At 49.1% G+C, this 17,562-nt stretch overlaps 1 protein-coding gene across 1 annotated transcript in view; it reads right to left on the bottom strand.

The window, feature by feature from the left end:
• The window catches only part of ITGA9 (integrin subunit alpha 9), a 270,400-nt gene that overhangs the window by 91,840 nt on the left and 160,998 nt on the right, over positions 1-17,562 (bottom strand). Inside the window, exon 18 of the mRNA XM_036333155.1 lies at positions 12,681-12,831. Coding sequence (XP_036189048.1) covers positions 12,681-12,831 — 151 coding nt within the window. The remainder of the gene's footprint in view (positions 1-12,680; positions 12,832-17,562) is intronic.

Here is a 17,562-nt window from a genome sequence, read left to right as displayed (position 1 = left end):
GGGACGTTTCTGCTGTCATAACAAAGCCTATTTATGGAAAAGGAGGCCTGCCTGTTTTAGGTCTGGGTACCCAGAAGCAGATCCAGAGATGAGGATTTGATATGAAAAGATGCATAAATAATATGCTCTCAGAGAGACCAGTGAGCGAGTGGGGCAAGCAGGCTAGTGGTTGGGAGACCATCCGGCCAGGACGTGGGCTCAGGCCGACACCTACAGAGGGTGGACTCACCTGTTCCCGCAGGGGAGCTCCGGAGTGTGTTACACCTAGAACTGTCCACACCAGGGATGCTCGCTTTCATATATCTTCCCCCGTGATCGGACAAGGGCAGCCCAGGTTGGGGCACTGTGGTTCTTCATAGTTATAGGTAAAGCGGCTCTAGTAGCCCAAGGTCAGTCCTCCAAAACCGAGTCACAGATGCTGGGTGTGAAAAGCAAACTGGGATGTGTGTGCAGGCAGAGGGGCAAACAAGGCAGAAGGGATTGGAGGGGAGCAGGGTGGAAAACAACACTGTTGGCTGCATTGGCCACCTGGAGAACGGACTAGAGGAGGGTCCTCATGTCCCTGGGGGCGAGTCTCCCACAGGCACCCTGGTCCGTGCCTCTGGCTTGAGAAGGTAACCCTAACTCTTCTGGGAAAGTTGGCCCGAGGGTAGCTCCAGGAAGAAATCAGAACCAAAGTCAAAAACAGAATCAGACGGGAGATAACAAGGAAACTTAAATCTCCGATAGCAGCCCGTGTTTAGTGCAATTGGTGTTGAGTGTTAGCCCCGTGGTCGGTAAACTGCGGCCCGTGAGCCACATGCGGCTCTTTGGCCCCTTGAGTGTGGCTCTTCCTAAGCCTTAGGAGTACCCTAGTTAAGTTAATAACAATGTACCTACCTATATAGTTTAAGTTAAAAAAATCTGGCTCTCAAAAGAAATTTCAATCGTTGTACTGTTGATATTTGGCTCTGCTGACTAATGAGTTTGCCGACCACTGTGTTAGCCTATTGATCAGGGAATCATGGGTTTGCTTTTTAAGGTATCAAAGCATTTAAAGAGAGTCTGAGAAAATTCAAATGATTCAGCTGGTTGTGAAGCTAAGGGGGAATGTCTTATCAGGTTGAATCGTCTAAAATTGCCAATATTCAACTATCTCTAACCTACAACAATATAGACTTAATAGAGTTCAATGTAAAGCTCTTATAGACCTGTTTCTAATGTGGAAGTTAGACAAGTACTGTGTGAATATTTGTAAATAAATGAACTGGATATTAGACCTAATGTGAATAGAAGTGACCATTCCTTTTCATGCCTAAAAGCTCTTCAGATCGGAAAGGATCTTATAAATAGACTGAGAGCATGTTTGACGAGATGTCAGCATCCATCATGTTAATGCACTTCCTTAACATGATTAATGAAATATGGAACTCGGGTCTACAGCCACCATCATGCGCCACTGCAGTGGGGAACAGAAGAGTGTCCACGAGGCCTGTCACTGTTCACATCACCTTAAAGTGGGAGGCAGAGAACGACTCTGGAAAAAGTGAAGTGTTGTTTTTGTTTGTTTGTTTTTAATCCTCACCCAAGAATATTTTTCCATTGATTTTTAGAGAGAGTGGAAGAGGAAAAGACAGAGAGAAACATTAATGTGGGAGAAACACATCGATTGATTGCCTCCCGCACGCCCCCAGACCAGGCCCAGCCTACAACCAAAATATGTGCTCTTGACAGGAACTGAACCTGGGACCCTTCAGTCTGCAGGCAGACGCTCTATCCACTGAGTCAAACCAGCTAGGGCAAGAAGTGAAGTTTTGATATGATAGGACTTCTATCCAAAAAGAGGCCTAGCTTAATAGAACTGAAAAACTAAGGTATAAGTTCAGTAAAGTCACCAGTTAAACTTATGCCAAACTTGAAAGCTTTTTTAATATACACATAATACCCAGCTATAAAATATAATGAAAAAGGACCCCATTTACAGCAGCAAGGATGCAGGAATAACCAGAACATGCAGGTCCTATGTGGAGGAAACAACGATACTGTTCGATAGAGAAGAAAAATGGACAGATTGCAGATTCTTAAACAAAAACCCAGAACACTGAAATATGTTTATATGTTTCTCCAAAATGAAAGTACATATTTAAAATAATTCCAATCACATTGCAATGGAATGTTTCTGAACTTGAAAGGATGGTTTATTTGAAAGAACAGGCATGGGACACTAGGCAGGAAAAGCTGAGCACTACGCGAGAAATTTCTTCCAGATATTAAACTGTCATATAAAGCGTCAGCAATTCAAGTTCAAGGTATGACCCCGAGGTAGACAGATCAGGAGACAGGACAGAGAAATCCAGAAACAGATCCAAATGCAAGCAGAAATTCGGAATATGAGGAAGATGGTACCTTGTCAAGTCAGTGGTGGTGCGGGTGGGTAATGGGTTGTTTAACAAATCGTCTGAAGACATCTGACTGTTTGGAAATATAGACTTGGATCACTACAATTTTTTCCTTATACCAGAGTAAATTCCACCAAAAATGGATTGAAAATTTAAAGGTTGGGGAAAAAAAAGAAACTATGAATTATTGATAAATATTTGATCTATAGATGGGGAGAAATTTCTAAGCCAGCAGTTCTCAACCTGTGGGTCGCGACCCCTTTGGCGGTTGAACGGGGTCGCCTAAGACCATCCCGCATATCAGATATTTACATTACGATTCATAACAGTAGCAACATTACAGCTATGAAGTAGCAACGAAAATAATTTTATGGTTGGGTCACAACATGAGGAACTGTATTTAAAGGGCCAGAAGTTTGAGAACCACTGTTCTAAGCCAACACCAAAGTCAGACCACCTATGCAAAAAGGAATAATAGAAGGATAAATCTGACTGAGTTAAAGACTTCTGTTGGGTAACATATCACAAATAAAGTTCAAAGACAAAGAACCAGTTGGGGACAAATGCCACAGGCAAAGGGTTACTATTTCTAGTATGATATGCCTAAAATACTCCACCTGTCCCTTCATATAGTAAGTATTCAAACACATAAAATAAAGTAAATAAAAAATACAAGAAGAAATTTGGGACAAACTTATGCCATTTCCTAGTGGTTATTGCTAGACTGTAGGATCCTAACAGGTGTTTGTGCTACATATTCTCCCAGGCAGGGCAGCACCAGGACCTCCTCCTGTCCCAACACCTGGAACCTTCTGGAAGGCGAGGCTCTGCTGTGTGTGCCCTAGGGGCAGGGCCAACATTGCTCCATCTTTGGGTCCCTTGGTCTCTTGTCACATCTCTGTGCAGAGGAGGGCTGGGCTGCATTACGAGCTTTCATTATGGAAAATGCTTGGCCCAGGAGGCACCCGTAGATGACACAATTCCAGCTGTGATCTTCGGGAAAGTGGCATCCTTAGATGGAGCATTAGCCCCTATGCAGCTAGCTGTCTCGCGGCGAGGTCTGCAGCAGCTCCACCCCCATCCAGCCCCACCTTTCCTGCCAAGAGAGTCTCTCTGCTCACCCCCAGATCCAGTAGCACCCGTTTTCTTCCATCCCCCTGATACCACGTTGGAGAACTGCATTTTGCCTGTTGAGGAGAGTCAGTGCCAACAGGACAGAGCTCGCTCTTCACAGGCTGTGGGCTCTGCACGGTCCTCCCACTCCTCTCCCAGAGGAAAACAAAAACCTTGGGGAGACCAATCAGGGCACAGCTCTGCCCACTGCGGGAACCCATTAGGAGCTGTCACTGTCTCTCACTGATACCCCCTGGGAGAAGGCAAACCTTCATTGGGGAGACACGCATACACAGTGGACAAAACACAGGCATGGCCTCGTGACAGATCCCAGTGATGCCACTTCCCAGCTGCATCATCTTGAGCTGCAGGATCCTCCAAGGATCCTCTCGGCGCCTCAACTTACTTCCTCACTTTTAAAACGGGTTGTTGTGGGTGATGACAATGACTGCTCTCCCCCGTTCACACATAGGTAGCCTGTGCTCTCACCTCAGAGCTCATGCAGGTTGGAAGTCTTTGCTAAAAACACGCCCCTCAGGCACCAAATAAGTCACCCCCTTTTTCTATCCCCCCAAATTCACCCCAGGCCCTGAGCCATGCCTCTGCTGGGCCATGTGCATGTGAGGCCACATGACCTGTTCCACAGACTCCGGGGGCTCCCTAAAAGCAGAGATGGCCTCTTGTGTCCCCCAATGCTTCCACATGGCCCAGGTGGTGTGAAACCTGTGTTTTTTTTACTTATTATTATTTAATCCTTACTTGAGGATATGTTAGGGGGGGGGGAGAGAGAGAGAGAGAGAGAGAGAGAGAGAGAGAGAGAGAGAGAGAGAGAGAGATTGAACAGTTGTTTTCTGGATGGTCCCCTAATGGGGATTGAACCCACAACCCAGATATATGCCGGGACCAGGAATCAACCAGCAACCTTTCGGTGCACAGGGCTAACGTCCAACTAACTGAGCCACTCTGGCCGGGCTAGTCTAATCTTAACACCCCTCCCCCCCAGCCCCCCTCCCGCCTCCAGCCTGTGAACTGCTGCTCTATTCTTCCCTGCATCTTAGTGAGGACCAGAAAGAACCAAGTGTCTGAGGCCAACTTGCCCTGCGAGGTTTCTTTTCCTTTGCGAGGTGGATGGGAATCTTAGCCGACCCTGTTGGTCCATATCCCTGTCCCTGTCTCTCCAACTGTGGCACCTGCATTTTTTTCATTTTTTTTACCCGCGGGCTTTCTGTAACGACAAAGCTGGTTTGGCCCCTATACAAGGCCAATACCTTACAGCAAGCATGTCAAACTCGCGGCCACATGCCTTGTTTATTTGGCCCGCACCCCCTTTATATGCCCTCTCTCTGGCTGCAGTTGGCATTTACAGGGAGCATCTGTAGACATTCTTTGGAGGCCTCGCTCAAGCTACCACGGCCACTCTGTCCACACCTCACCCTCAGAGGGTGCAAAGTTCCTGGGACATTTATTCCGCTGTAAGTGGCCCAGCTTCCAGGCCTGAGATGGGATAGCACTGAGGTGTGCAAGTTAGAGCTCCCCTTGCAGGACCAGGCTGGGGCCTCCCTCTGTGGTCCTGTGCCTGCGGCCGCACCCTGCCCTGTCCTGCTGCCCCATCCCTACCTGTCTCCTGGGGGCGCATCCTTCACACACCACCTGGCATGAATCCTCATCTCAGGATCGGCTCCAGGGAAACCCGGCCCAAGACACCTCCATTGTTCTTGATTTTTTTTTCATGCCTTAGCTTAGCAGACCATTTTCATGGCTTTCTTTTTAAGAGGTGTGATGCTGCTTTATGAAAAGCGATTCAAAATCCAAGACTCCCCTTCTCCCCTTCGCAGAGGAAACCATGAAATGGCTGTTTTGCAGTTCATTCAAAAAAAAAAAACACCTACCCAGAGGTTTCACACATGTGTTCTAGGCTCCCCCACCAGAGAGCCCGCAGCTCCGGGAAACGTCCTTCTTAATTGATCCTTGCCGGGGCTACAACTCTGTTGACATTGCTGAAGCAAAACGTAGCCCTCCTTCCAAACGCAGTGAATACACAAACGAAGCTTTTCATATACGTGAAAACTGAGCCCCGCGGCGGAACACTGGGGCCACCCCGTGACTTCCAATGGACACCTGGGTTTCTCCACCACCTCCCTGCCGGCTGCCACGGGACGGGCGCTGCCCTTCTCCCCGGGGCACAGTTCCACTCTGGGTTAGGCCCTCTCCCACTGCAGGGCGGGAGAATGCTAATCCAATGGCCACGGGTAATCCAGGTGAGGAACTAACAGCCTGGTGTGGTCCCCACCACATACCCTCCTGGAGGAGGAAGGGCACGGCCAGCAGAAACAACGCGGGAATGCCTAGGGCTCCCAGGGGATGTGGGATTCACCTTTGACAGGCCGGATGGGAAGAGCAACTGTGCAAGAGAAAGAGCTTGCCGGCCCCCCCCCGCCCCCCCCAGTTAGAGGCTCAGATGGGCTGGGAGCCAGGTGAGGTTTTTCTGCCTGGCATCAGGCAGGAAGTTCAAGGTAAAGTCACCAGGGCGCTTGGGGCACTGGATTAGAAACAGGAAAGGGGCGGAAGAGACTTATTATTTTCTGAGTATCGATATCCACCCTCAGGGCTCTGTTACAAGGGCGAGCAGCAAGTTCATTCATCATCTTAATGGCCCTGTGGAGAGGACTGTAAACTTCTAAGGGTTGCATTTGACTCGGGGCTACTATTAACTTGACAAGAGACACCAGAGAAAGCAGAGCACAAGGAAAATCAGTTCCTGCCGAGAATGGGTGGTGGCCCAGGGAGCCCCGACTGGCCCTGGGAAATCTGCTGACTCAGTCGCAGAGGGGGTGCGCCCACTTGGGAGTGAACCCTTGTGATGTGCAGGGTGTGACCTTCCGGCCCCACTGAGTAGGATTCACTTTGTTCCTATGTACCTACGGACGCTGCTTCTGGGTGGAATGTTCTGTCGGAGAACAGGCCCGGGCACTCCCACAAATACAAAGGGCGGACGCACGCGTCTCTCTCTCCCGCTCCGCCCAGGTTAGAAGCGGATCGGGTTTATCGCCTGGCACCATCTTGTGCGATGCGCTTTGAAAGTGAGAAGAGAGAAACTCGTGAGAGGAGGGGCCTGCCCTTTCTGTGGTCGAGGTAGATGGAGACGGGAAGGATCCCTCTGCAAGAAAAACAAACTTATCAGCTCTCGAGGCCTCTTGTCATAAAGAAGAAGCCACCTGAGAGAGGCTAAGGCTGACCTGCTGCGTGTCCACCCTCCTCCCCCCCCACCCCCCCAACCAACGCGGAGGCCCAGGATCTCAAAGCACTCACTCCTAGCAGGGGCAACCTGAGCTTTCCTCACGCAGCTTCCAACACTGCCACACCTCCCCCGGGAGGCCCTGTCCTGGGAGCAAAGGAAAGGACCTAGGACACAGGGCCCATCTCTCCCTCTCAGCCTCTCCAGGAGGTTAGAAGGCCACGCAACAACTCACCAGCCGGATTCAGTGACTTACAGCCTGTGGCAGCTGAACACCAACTGGAAAGCTATAAGTGACGATGCCTCTTCCCTCCAGCAATCTCCAGAGGAATCTCACCTCCTGACACCTCTCGCCTGTTTCCTCTCCCTTTGCTCTTCCTCGGGGTGCCTCCAGCCTCTGTCCTTCTGTTTCCTCAGTCCAGACCCTCATTGAATCCTAGCACATCCCATTTTACAGAGAAAGAAACTGAGGCGCAGAGAGAAAGCCCTCCTTTGGCCTGAGGTCGCACCGACTGTGAAACGCAGTCGAAACACAGATGGCCCAGCACTGCCCACCTGATAAGGACCACGAGTTCCTCCACCAGGCTTCACAGGGCCTGCCGCACTCCTGCAGACTTCTGGGCTGCTTGTCCCCGGCCCAATCTTCAAGAAGCAGGACCTCGTGCCCTGCCTTGGTGTTTGGGGTACGCCATTCTCTAAACCCTGATAGTATTTATTGCAGGAATCACATGTTCAAACAACGATCTCTCTTGGATTTTAAAAAGCCAACATCCCCAAACCAAAAATTCCACTATTTCAGCAAAAATGCGAAAACAAAACAACAAGCCTAACTAAAACAAACAAAAGCGAACACAAACATTGATTTAACTGACATATATTTACTAAGTTTACATTAATTTTCATGCAATTTTATTTTTTAAAATAAAGGCAATTCGTTAAATATAAAAATATGCTCACTTTAGCACTATCGCTGTTTTTGACAGTGTAAATGCATATGTGCACACACATGCAATCTTTTGTTAAGATGATGGGTCTTTCTAGGATTGCAGGTCTTGATTTTTGATTTGAAAGGAAGAGTCAACACTTTGTCTTACATGCTTGGTCTTACATCCTTGCTCCTTTACCTCCTCCCCCTCGGCACTTAATCTTGGTCTGAAGTAGGCGATTGATATATGCTTCCTGAGTAAACGAATGGACTGCACAGCATGTGCTAATGTGCACAAGGAGTTGGGTGGAGGCCTCATTGAATCCTAGCACATCCCATTTTACAGAGAAAGAAACTGAGGCGCAGAGAGAAAGCCCTTCTTTGGCCTGAGGTCGCACCAACTGTGAGAAAGCGAGCTGGAGTCCCACCTCTGAGTCTGGGCAGCAGCCAGAGCCTCACGTTCCCTCTTCCCCACCTCGGCTGCTTGGCATGTCACTTCTCCTCTAAGAGCGTCTAGAATACAAACGCCAGCTTAGCAGCTTCTCGCAATCACCACCAAGCACACACATTCCAGCCTGAAAATAGCTTTCAAAACATCATTAGCGTCTAAGACTCCATGGGCATGTTGGGGTTCACCCTCTCTGATCACCTCCCTCCCCCCAAAACACACCCACACTTGACGCCTTCAGATTCCAACTTATTGGGCTAGTCTCTCTGCCACCCGGGGATGGACGTGACACAGACATTCACGGCTGCAGACAGACCAGGTTGACCAGAAACATAGATGCATGCGATGCACGGGCAGGCAAGAGAATGGGGCTAGAACATATGGAAACCAGCCAAGCCGGAGGTCACAAGTTGGTGGCCTACGGGCTGGATGTAGCCCGTGGACCTGTTTTGTTTGGCCCATACAATGTTCAAAGAACGTTTTAATTAGCTGCCAAAGTCATGAGATTTCACATAAAAATGTGGATTTCTGGCTTTTATTGATAAAATCGGAAGTCTGGCAGCACTGGCCCTGACGCCCACCTGGCTACCATGGGCTCGGCTGAGAGCTAGATGAGGCTGGAGACCTCCGTTTCTCTGGTCTCCACTGCTTCCCAGTGCCCCACAGGTGGCCCCTTCTCCGATGTATAACACCTGCCTTGTCACTTTAGGACCTCAGTGAAGTTCTATTAGGCCAATTTACAACTTCTGGAAGCCCAGAAAGTGAGGTGCTCACGTTGGAGGTGCTATGAACGCGGTGGGCATTTCCAGCGGATGCTGGAGAGCCTGCTCAGATGCCTCGCACCTTGCCCGGCTTCCAGCCCAGGGCCAACTGCCAGTGTCTGCGTCTCCGCACCTGAGGGCGTTTTCCAGAACTGTGTAGGCTGCACATTAGAGGTCAGGAGCACTGGGGAGTGCACCCCACCCTCCCAGAAGGCCTTGAGCATTGACTCATTGGGAGGGGGTGTCAATCCCCCAGCTCCCTCACCCCTGAGGTTGGTATTTTGCTCTGTTTCCCAGGTGTGCCCTTTGGGATTAGGCCCCATTGCGCACTGTAGTTGCTGTTTTAACAGCACCCTCATTTTTTTAAACTATTCTTTTTCTTTTTTTAAACATATATTTTTATTGATTTCAGAGAGAAAGGGAGAGGGAGAGAGAGACAGAAACGTCAATGATGAAAGAGAATCATTGATTGGCTGCTTCCTGCACGCCCCACACTTGGGATCTACAACCCGGGCATGTGCCCTGACTGGGAATCGAACCGTGACCTCCCGGTTCACAGGTTGACGCTCAACCACTGAGCTATGCCGGTCAGGCAACAGCACCCTGTTCATTAGCTGCCTCCACCTGCCTGTATCACTTCTCTGCCTCCCTACCAGCGTCTGCTGCACCTCCCAAATAAGCTAATGGCCCTCACTTCTTTGCTTCAAGGTCAGCATATGGGAGACCCAAACCAAGAGAGCACTGACACTGCAGAGAGATGCCTCATTCAGAAAGTCTATTGCCGCTCTCCCTTCTCCCCAGCACGGCCTCCTCTGTAACCCCAGGGCAAGCTGCTACGTCTCCTTTGCACCCAGAGGTCATCTGAGAGCTCTCTTACACCTGACCTGAAGCTTACACTGTCCATGTCCACGTCCATTTCCATGTGCATCATAACAGTCAATACCATGGTGATGTACTCATGAACCCAGCCCCTTCTTTGAGTTTTCTCTCCCTTGGTCACAGGAGGCATTCAAGAGAGCAGGATTCCTACCTGATAAGCAACCTCAGCCCAGAGCAGCAGGCATCAGCATTCCTATAACGTCCTGAGGTCACCCCCACGGGGAACGCTACTGGACCTCTGTCCCACATGGGCAGCCTCCTTCCACCCTGCTGGGTTTCTCTTGCCTCTGCTCTGCTCTCCTCTGCCCGCTCACCCCTGTACCAGCCCAGCTCACTCCTTCACCACCCAGATCGATGGACCACCCCACTCACCCACCTTTGCTCTGAATGTTGACACCAACTTTTCAGAGACCCATCCATCCACCATAAGCCTTTATCCCAGGATTTTGTCCATCCCAAGCAGTGACCACTTGCTTCACCTTGTCACGTCTGTGCTTCAAAGCAACTTCTCAGCACCTCTGCAGAGCAGCTGGCACCCTGTGCTCCTACTGCTTGCCGACACGCCTTCCACTCACCAGGCTGTGAGCCCCCTGGGAGCGGGAACCAGATCTTACCCATCCTTGTGTCTCCTAACAGCGGGTGCCTGCCTGGCCCTTAGCAGGTACTTAATTAACTGTTGTCCAAATCAACCCGTTCCATTCCACAGAGGCAACAGGAGCCAAAGCCAACAGGCACCAGAGCCAGAAATTAAACTTGACCTCACCTTGATGCCAGGGCACCTGTCTGTACAGCTCCAGGGCCACCATTCACATTATCTTCTGTGGGCTGTGGTCTGGGGGGTCCCTCACATAGAACCCAGCGTGAATGTGACCCTGGGGTTGTGTGATGCAGGGGCTCCAAACTGTTTTCTTTCTTCTTCCCTCTTCTCCCTTTTAGCTGTACGCCCCGCCCCACCCCTCGGAGCCCCCTTCCATTGCTCCGCAGGAGACCATTAAGTGCTGAGCTCCAGGCAGACAGCACTCGCCAGGCGGCCAATCCACCGGCCAGGTAGCCACCGACAAATTAAGTCCTATTTTATGGAGTGTTTTCAAGTTAGCGTGATACAGCCCAGAGGCAAGTCAGCGGACGCTCACCCATGTGCGCACCAGGCTTCTATCAGCAGCCTCCGCTCCAGGAAAGAACCAGCACACATCTATGAAAGCAGCCCGTGTTCGGCTAGAAAAATCCATCCCAGGGGATACCTTTGGTTCAGGCTCAGAAACTCGGATGCCCCTAATGGTGTGATGACAGAGAAGACTGGACACCTCGGAGGCCTGGGCTCCCAGTTGCTTTGGGACTTTGGACAAGAGGGATATCCGTGCACCCAGCCATCCACCCACATCACCGGTGCCGTCCACGGAGGCACTTGCCTCAGTCACACCTGAGCTGAGGTTTGGAGCAGAGCCCAGGGCAAGGGCAACTTCTGTACTACATTCTGCCTGGATTCCGGTGTGTGTGTGTGGGGGGTATGGTGAACAATGAGGCTGTGGGGGCGGAGGGCAGGAAGGCCCAGGCTCAGCATGGCCCCCCGTGAACAGCTGAGGACTCTGGACTCCATTCTGAAGAATGCGAAGCAAAAGGAGTGACGAGATTAAGTTTCTTCTCTCATTTTTATGGCATAACGGATATTAGAAGCTTATTCTTAATCTTTCAAATTATGTATCTATTGTAAAACACTGCTTTCGGTATTCTGTGTGTAACCAGAGGTCCTGAAACCCTCTAGGTACTTGGTTCTCTCGTGACAGGGAAGAGCCTAAACCAGGGACAATTCTGAGGGTCCGGGAGGTGAATGGAAAGCATGCTCTTCCCGCAGCCTCCCCCAACCCCGGAGCTCCTGAATCGATTAAGCAGCAGAGAGTTTGGGACGGTCCCCGGGAAAGTTCGTGGGGTGCTGCCATTCTAGATGGCTCTAAATGCTTCAGTTGCCCCCTATGCTGGGCAAGACTGGCACAACCTTGTCAGAACTACTGAGTCTGGCAGGACATGTGCCTGAGCAGAAATAAGGTTTGAAGGGGCATCCAGAGCTCATCTGTGGGCAGGGGCGAAGGTTTTCCTTAGAAAGTGATTTTGGTTCCATTTTAACACAGAGATCAAGGCACTGCAGTTCAAGGCTGTAAACACTATGAAAAGCTGCAAAAGTTCCCATTGGAACCACTGTCAACAGTTAGAGCAGCCACGGGGTGGGGCGAGGTCTGTTTAAATCCACCCATTCTCCGGTGGCCCGCGGAGAAGGCCTGTTCTTTCTCCCCAAAGATGATCCCTTGAAGGAAACATTGGCGGATAAAACAGGCGAGAATCCCAGCTCCTCCTTCCTTTCTGAGTCATGCTACTTAAACTCCAATCCATTCAAATAAAGGAATCCACTCTTAAAAGCTCACTCAATTCATGGAAATAATTCAATTTCCTCAATTCACTCAGATATGCCAGGAATAAATAAATGCGCCAAAGTGTAGGCTGATGAACATGACCCTCTAATGAAAACATCAAGGGCAGATAACAAGCATGCTAGGCTGCTATCCGTCCTCATCTCTTATCTTGTTTTTCACAACTACTGGCCTAACACGGACTCTCTGGAACATGCGCGTGCGGGAGACAGTGACCATGTCATCGCGGGGAAGAAGCCAGACATAAAACCATATGGACAGGGTTCCACAAGAGAGAACGGGTAGGAGACGATGGAGGGCATCAATTCTGCCCCGTCCCTCTGTAGGTATCTATATAGTTTCTTCTCTGGCGGTACCAACATACTTTCTAAGCCCAGACGGAAAAATATCCTAACAGTCCCAAAGGATGCTCCACGTAACAAAATAGTCTTTGCACAATCACTGCACCTTCTGAGCTATGATGCAAGTCAGCAGATGCACCAGATGGACCAAAGGCTCTCTTTCGGTGCCCTCCTTACCTTCTGCCAGATGTTGATGAAGAAGAGCTCCCGGGAAACATTGAAGGACACGTTGGCATCATAGGCATCGTCGCCAAGGTTGGAGATGGAGATGTTTATGGAGATATTCTTCACAGCCCCCAAAGCCAGATAGGGGGTTTTCTCATCAATGCTGCAATGAAAAATGAACATCCATTAATACCCTGAAGCTTTCAGCTTTCAATAATAAAACATGACCCATTGTGGGGTGGCTGCGGGAGGGGGGCAGGAACGCCACTAGCATCACAACTACAAGTCCCAGGCACCCCATGCAGCAGCCATGCATCCTTGGGTGATCAGATCCCATGAGCCTCTGTTTCTTCATCTAAGCCCATGAAAGTTCTGTCCTGCCTATCTCACTAGGCTGTTCCGGGGCTCACATGAAATCTTGTACATCCAACTTGGAAAATTATAAGACATTTAATAGCCTAGGCATAGAATCCAATCAGACATTGATTCATTAAAATATTTTTGGAGCACCTCCTACCTGCCCATCATTACTATTCTACAAGCGCTCTTGCCTCCTTGTGGCTTCAGGGCGACAGAAAACACAGACACAAAGAAGCAAACACACAGAAGCCGCACTGATGAGGTGAGCTCTCAGTACAAATGTAAAGGAAGAAAGAGAGCAAGATACAAAGATCCCTGGGAACTAGCCAAGGGAAAGTTGTGCCTGGAATGTTCAAAGGCTGGCAAGGAGACCAGTGTGGCAAAGAGGGGTGAGCAAGGGGGAGAGTGGGGAGAAATGGGCTTAGAGAGGCAAAGGCATTAGGGGCAAGCAGATCATGTAGGGCATCGCTGGGCCATCAGAAGGATCTTGGTTTGACTGAGATGGAGCCCATGCAGAGCTCTGAGTGGAGGACCAGCGTGATGACCTCCATGTTTAAAGGCTCGCACTGCCCATGATGAGAACAGTCTGTGGAGGGAGTGGTCAGAGGAAATAAGGAAGCCTGGTTAGGGAGCTCTTGCAATAACCCAGGTGTGAGAAGATGACACACCAGACCATGGCGGTAGAAGCTGAGGTAGTGAGAAGTCATATTCTGGATATGTTTCAAAGGATATGCCAACAGGTTTTGCTCATGCATGGATGAGCGGTGTTAGGGATCCTTAACAGGAGAGTCAAGGATGGCTGCAAAGATTTTAGATTCAACAACTAGAAGGGAAGAGTTGTCATTTATTGAGATGAGAAAGGCTATGGGTATAGACGTTTAGTAGGGAAAATGTCAATACTACTTGGATTTTTAAAAAGAGATGTTGAGATAGTTGGATGCCCAAGTTTGGAGTTGAAGGACGAGTCTGGCTGGAGGTATACACTTGGGATGGATTAGCTATGATCACCAGGGAACCTGTGTAGGTAGAAAAGAGGTATCATATGTAGGAGTTGGAGATGAGGAGGAGCCAGCAAAGGAGATTGAAAAGGGGTGGCGAGGGAGATAGGAGAGAAACCAAATGAGAGGGTATCAAACTGGCCACAGAAGATGTGTTTCAAGGGAGGAGTAATCGATTTTGTCAAACGTGGCAGAGAGGTAAAAATAACATGAATTGGAACTGGCCAATGGAATTCGCCATTCAGAGGTCATTGGTGATCTTGTTAAGAATGACTTAAGTGGAGTGACTGGGATGAAAGCTTGATTGGTATTGGTTTAAGAGCTGTAGGAAGAGAATAAACGGAAACTGAGTATGGTCAACTACTTGGGGGACTTTTTCTACAAAGGGGAGATTAAAATGGAAATTATCATAGTATATTTACATGTTAATGGGAAGGATCTATTAGAGAGAGAACAATTAATGATGACATGACAGGGGACAATTGCTGGATGGTTTTGAACAAATGGGGGGGGGGGGGTGGCCTCAGCTGGTATGAAGTGAGAAAGAGGCCCATATGGCACAGATGCGTTAATAGATGGCTGTTAGAAACAAGACAAGATTTCCTTACGATTCCTTCCATTTTGCAGTGAAATAAAGCTGAGTCAATGACTGGGAAGGAGAAGGAGGAGGATGAGGAGGGAACATTTGAGGGGCGGGAAGGAGGGAGATGGCAGCCCAGGAGAGTGGGAGTGAGTGGGCTACCAATGGGATGATGCTGGGGATGAGCATGATGGGGATGAGAATGACAGTGAGGAGGAGGATGACAATGTTGTTGTACATGAGATTGATGATTATTATGTGATGTGAGCTTTGGACAAGATAAATTCACATGGATGGCCAATCTTTGATTGGCTAACCAGTTAATGGAAGATGTGGTTAAGCATATGAGGGTTTGTGTAATGGACAGTTGATATTTTTGGCTACTCCACATCCTGACACCTTCCTGTGGTGTCTCAAGATAAGTGGGAGGGGCCCATCAGAAGAAAGGGTTAGGGTTGGTTGCTAAAGTGTGAGCACTAAAGTGCAGTCATGTGATCTCAGGATGGTCAAGTGGCCTCAGTGTGGTGAGCAGAAGCTCCTAACTAATGAATTTTGAGTTTCCCAAAGGCACCAGAGCCCTCTGAAATGTCTGAGGTGACCACGGAGGATTGAGAGCCCTGAAGTGGCATCCTGAGCTAAGGCTTGCCTCCTTTGTCTCGGGTAATGATGGTTCTCCAGCTTTCCTGGCTAAGCTCTGAACCAGCCTCTTACCCTTCCAATAAATTCCTTTTCTGTTTTCTTTTTAAAATATGTTTTTATTGATTTTAGGGAAAGAGGGAGAGAGAGAGAAACACTGATGTGAAACATCAATCAGCTGCCTCCTGCATGCCCCCTCTTGGGGATCAAGCCGGCAACCCAGGCATGCACCCTGACCGGAAATTGAACCGGTGACCTTTTGGTGCATGGGATGACGCTCAATCAACTGAGCCACACTGGCCAGGGCTCCTTTTCTGTTCAAATTAGCCGGCACATGTTTGTTGTTGTTTGCAACCACTGAGATAGCTAGTAGAACATGAAAGACAAGAGAACTATCCAAAATCTCAGTAGGCTAAAATACTTTGAAATACAGATGTTGGGGGGAGGAATCCTCATTACTCATCCAAGAAGAGGGGACCTCACTTTCCTGCGTGCCTGGCACGTCAACAAGAATAACATGTGCAAGGGGAGATCTGATGGTCTCGTTTTTTTGGAAGCAAGAGCTCTAAGGATCCAAACAAGATGTGAAAAATTAACTCAGAGGAAAGTTTCAAATTCCTGAATGGCCTCCAATAAATTACGACCCTGACCTCCAGCTATGTGGCAATTATTTATTATTGTTGGCCACTTTAACTTTAAACAATTGATGGGTTATTTCTGTCCTTGCGTTTGCTTTTGTAAGATTAAAGGAGTAATCTTCAGGCCTTGAGGAGTTATGACAGAGAGAGCGCTAACCTTGCTTTATCTCGAGAAGGAATTGCATAAGCCACTCACTAGTAGCTCAGTGGCCTCAGAGAGCATCCAGTTTCCAAATGGAATCTGAAACAGAGACACTACAAAAAAGCATGGACCGTGGGGCAGGGGGCTGCCTCCTTATTCCAGTTTTACTGTTCACAGCCAGCCACCTTTCCTTGTGTGTACATGGCAAGGGATCAGGCCAGGGACGCCTAACCTCCTGCCAGCCCCCAACGCGTAGACCTCTGTCACGTGATCATGCAGCAAGGCCATCCCTGGGGTCTCCAAGTCAAGTGACTCAAACACACCTCCGTGACTGAGGGAAGCCAGGCACCTTCCAGGGCAGACTGTGAACTCAGACTTCTTAAAAAGGAGGGTCTCAAAGCTGCGTCACTCCTTCTCCACAGCGAGAAGCCCAAGTATAAAACAGAACATCTCTGTTTCCAAAGCTATTCTTAGAAATGAAATGTAATTTGCCGGGTGCTGGGTACTTTCAAACATGTCACCCTTCTGAAACCTGACGACACCATGAAAGGTTCCTGATGTTAGTTCCATTTTTAGAGACGAGGAAATGGAGATGCAGAGCGATAAGGTGACTGGCCAGGGGGCTGTGCTGGCTTAGAACTCAGTGCCTCCTAGGCCTTCAAAGCCCACCCCTCGCCATCGCAGCCCATGTTCTCCAGCCCCTCATCTGCCACGCCCAGGAGGCCCTTTCGGATCTCCCTCCTGGTGAAATAAATCTCCCTGTTATGACCCCTTCCTGCCCCACGTGCTCGACTGTCCTTCCCAGCACCAACCAATGTTGTGATGACGTGTTTATTTGTGCAGATGTTTGATTAAGAGCTGTCTCTCTCCCATTAGGATCCAAGCACTGGGGAGCAAGGGCCTCTGTTTGGTTTTGCTCATTACTGAATCCCCAGTGACAGAGCTGTGCCTGGCACTCTGTAGGTGGTCAACAAACCCTTGTGCAATGAATGAATGAACACGCACACCATCCCCACAATAAGATCATCAGCTCAGCCTTTGCATTTTGCAGAGGAGGAAGCTGAGCTGTCCCCTCTGCACTCCCCCCCCCCCCCCCGCCGGAGCTACAGCTCTTATATCAATTCCATCTCGGCCGGGAAGGGCTTTGGCAAGAATATCTTTTCGTGACATCTGAAAAGAACAGGACTTCTTGAAGACCAACCTCTGACAGGACTGTTGAAAGAGTAAAACAACCAGGCACAGGGAATGCCAAACATTCCCCCTGGTGCTCACTTATTCAGTAAAGAACAATCTTTCTAATTTTCAAGAAATTGTATTCCTGGAAAAAAAAAATTCCCATTAATTTTAATTTGCTTGTGCAGTCTTGAAAGCAGGTCGTATTACTCTGAACACCTACCACTCCAATGCGCTTTGATAAGAACAGCATTATTAAGAGTCAACGTGAGAACCAACTGTAGTTTCTAGAAAGCTTATCTTACCACACATCTGGGGCCGGCTGGAAACACATTGCTCCTTTGTTATCAAAAAATAACAACTATAA

This window comes from Myotis myotis, unplaced genomic scaffold, assembly GCF_014108235.1.
Source record: "Myotis myotis isolate mMyoMyo1 unplaced genomic scaffold, mMyoMyo1.p scaffold_m19_p_13, whole genome shotgun sequence".
NCBI lineage: Eukaryota > Metazoa > Chordata > Mammalia > Chiroptera > Vespertilionidae > Myotis > Myotis myotis.
This window is presented reverse-complemented; position numbering and strand designations above follow the sequence as displayed.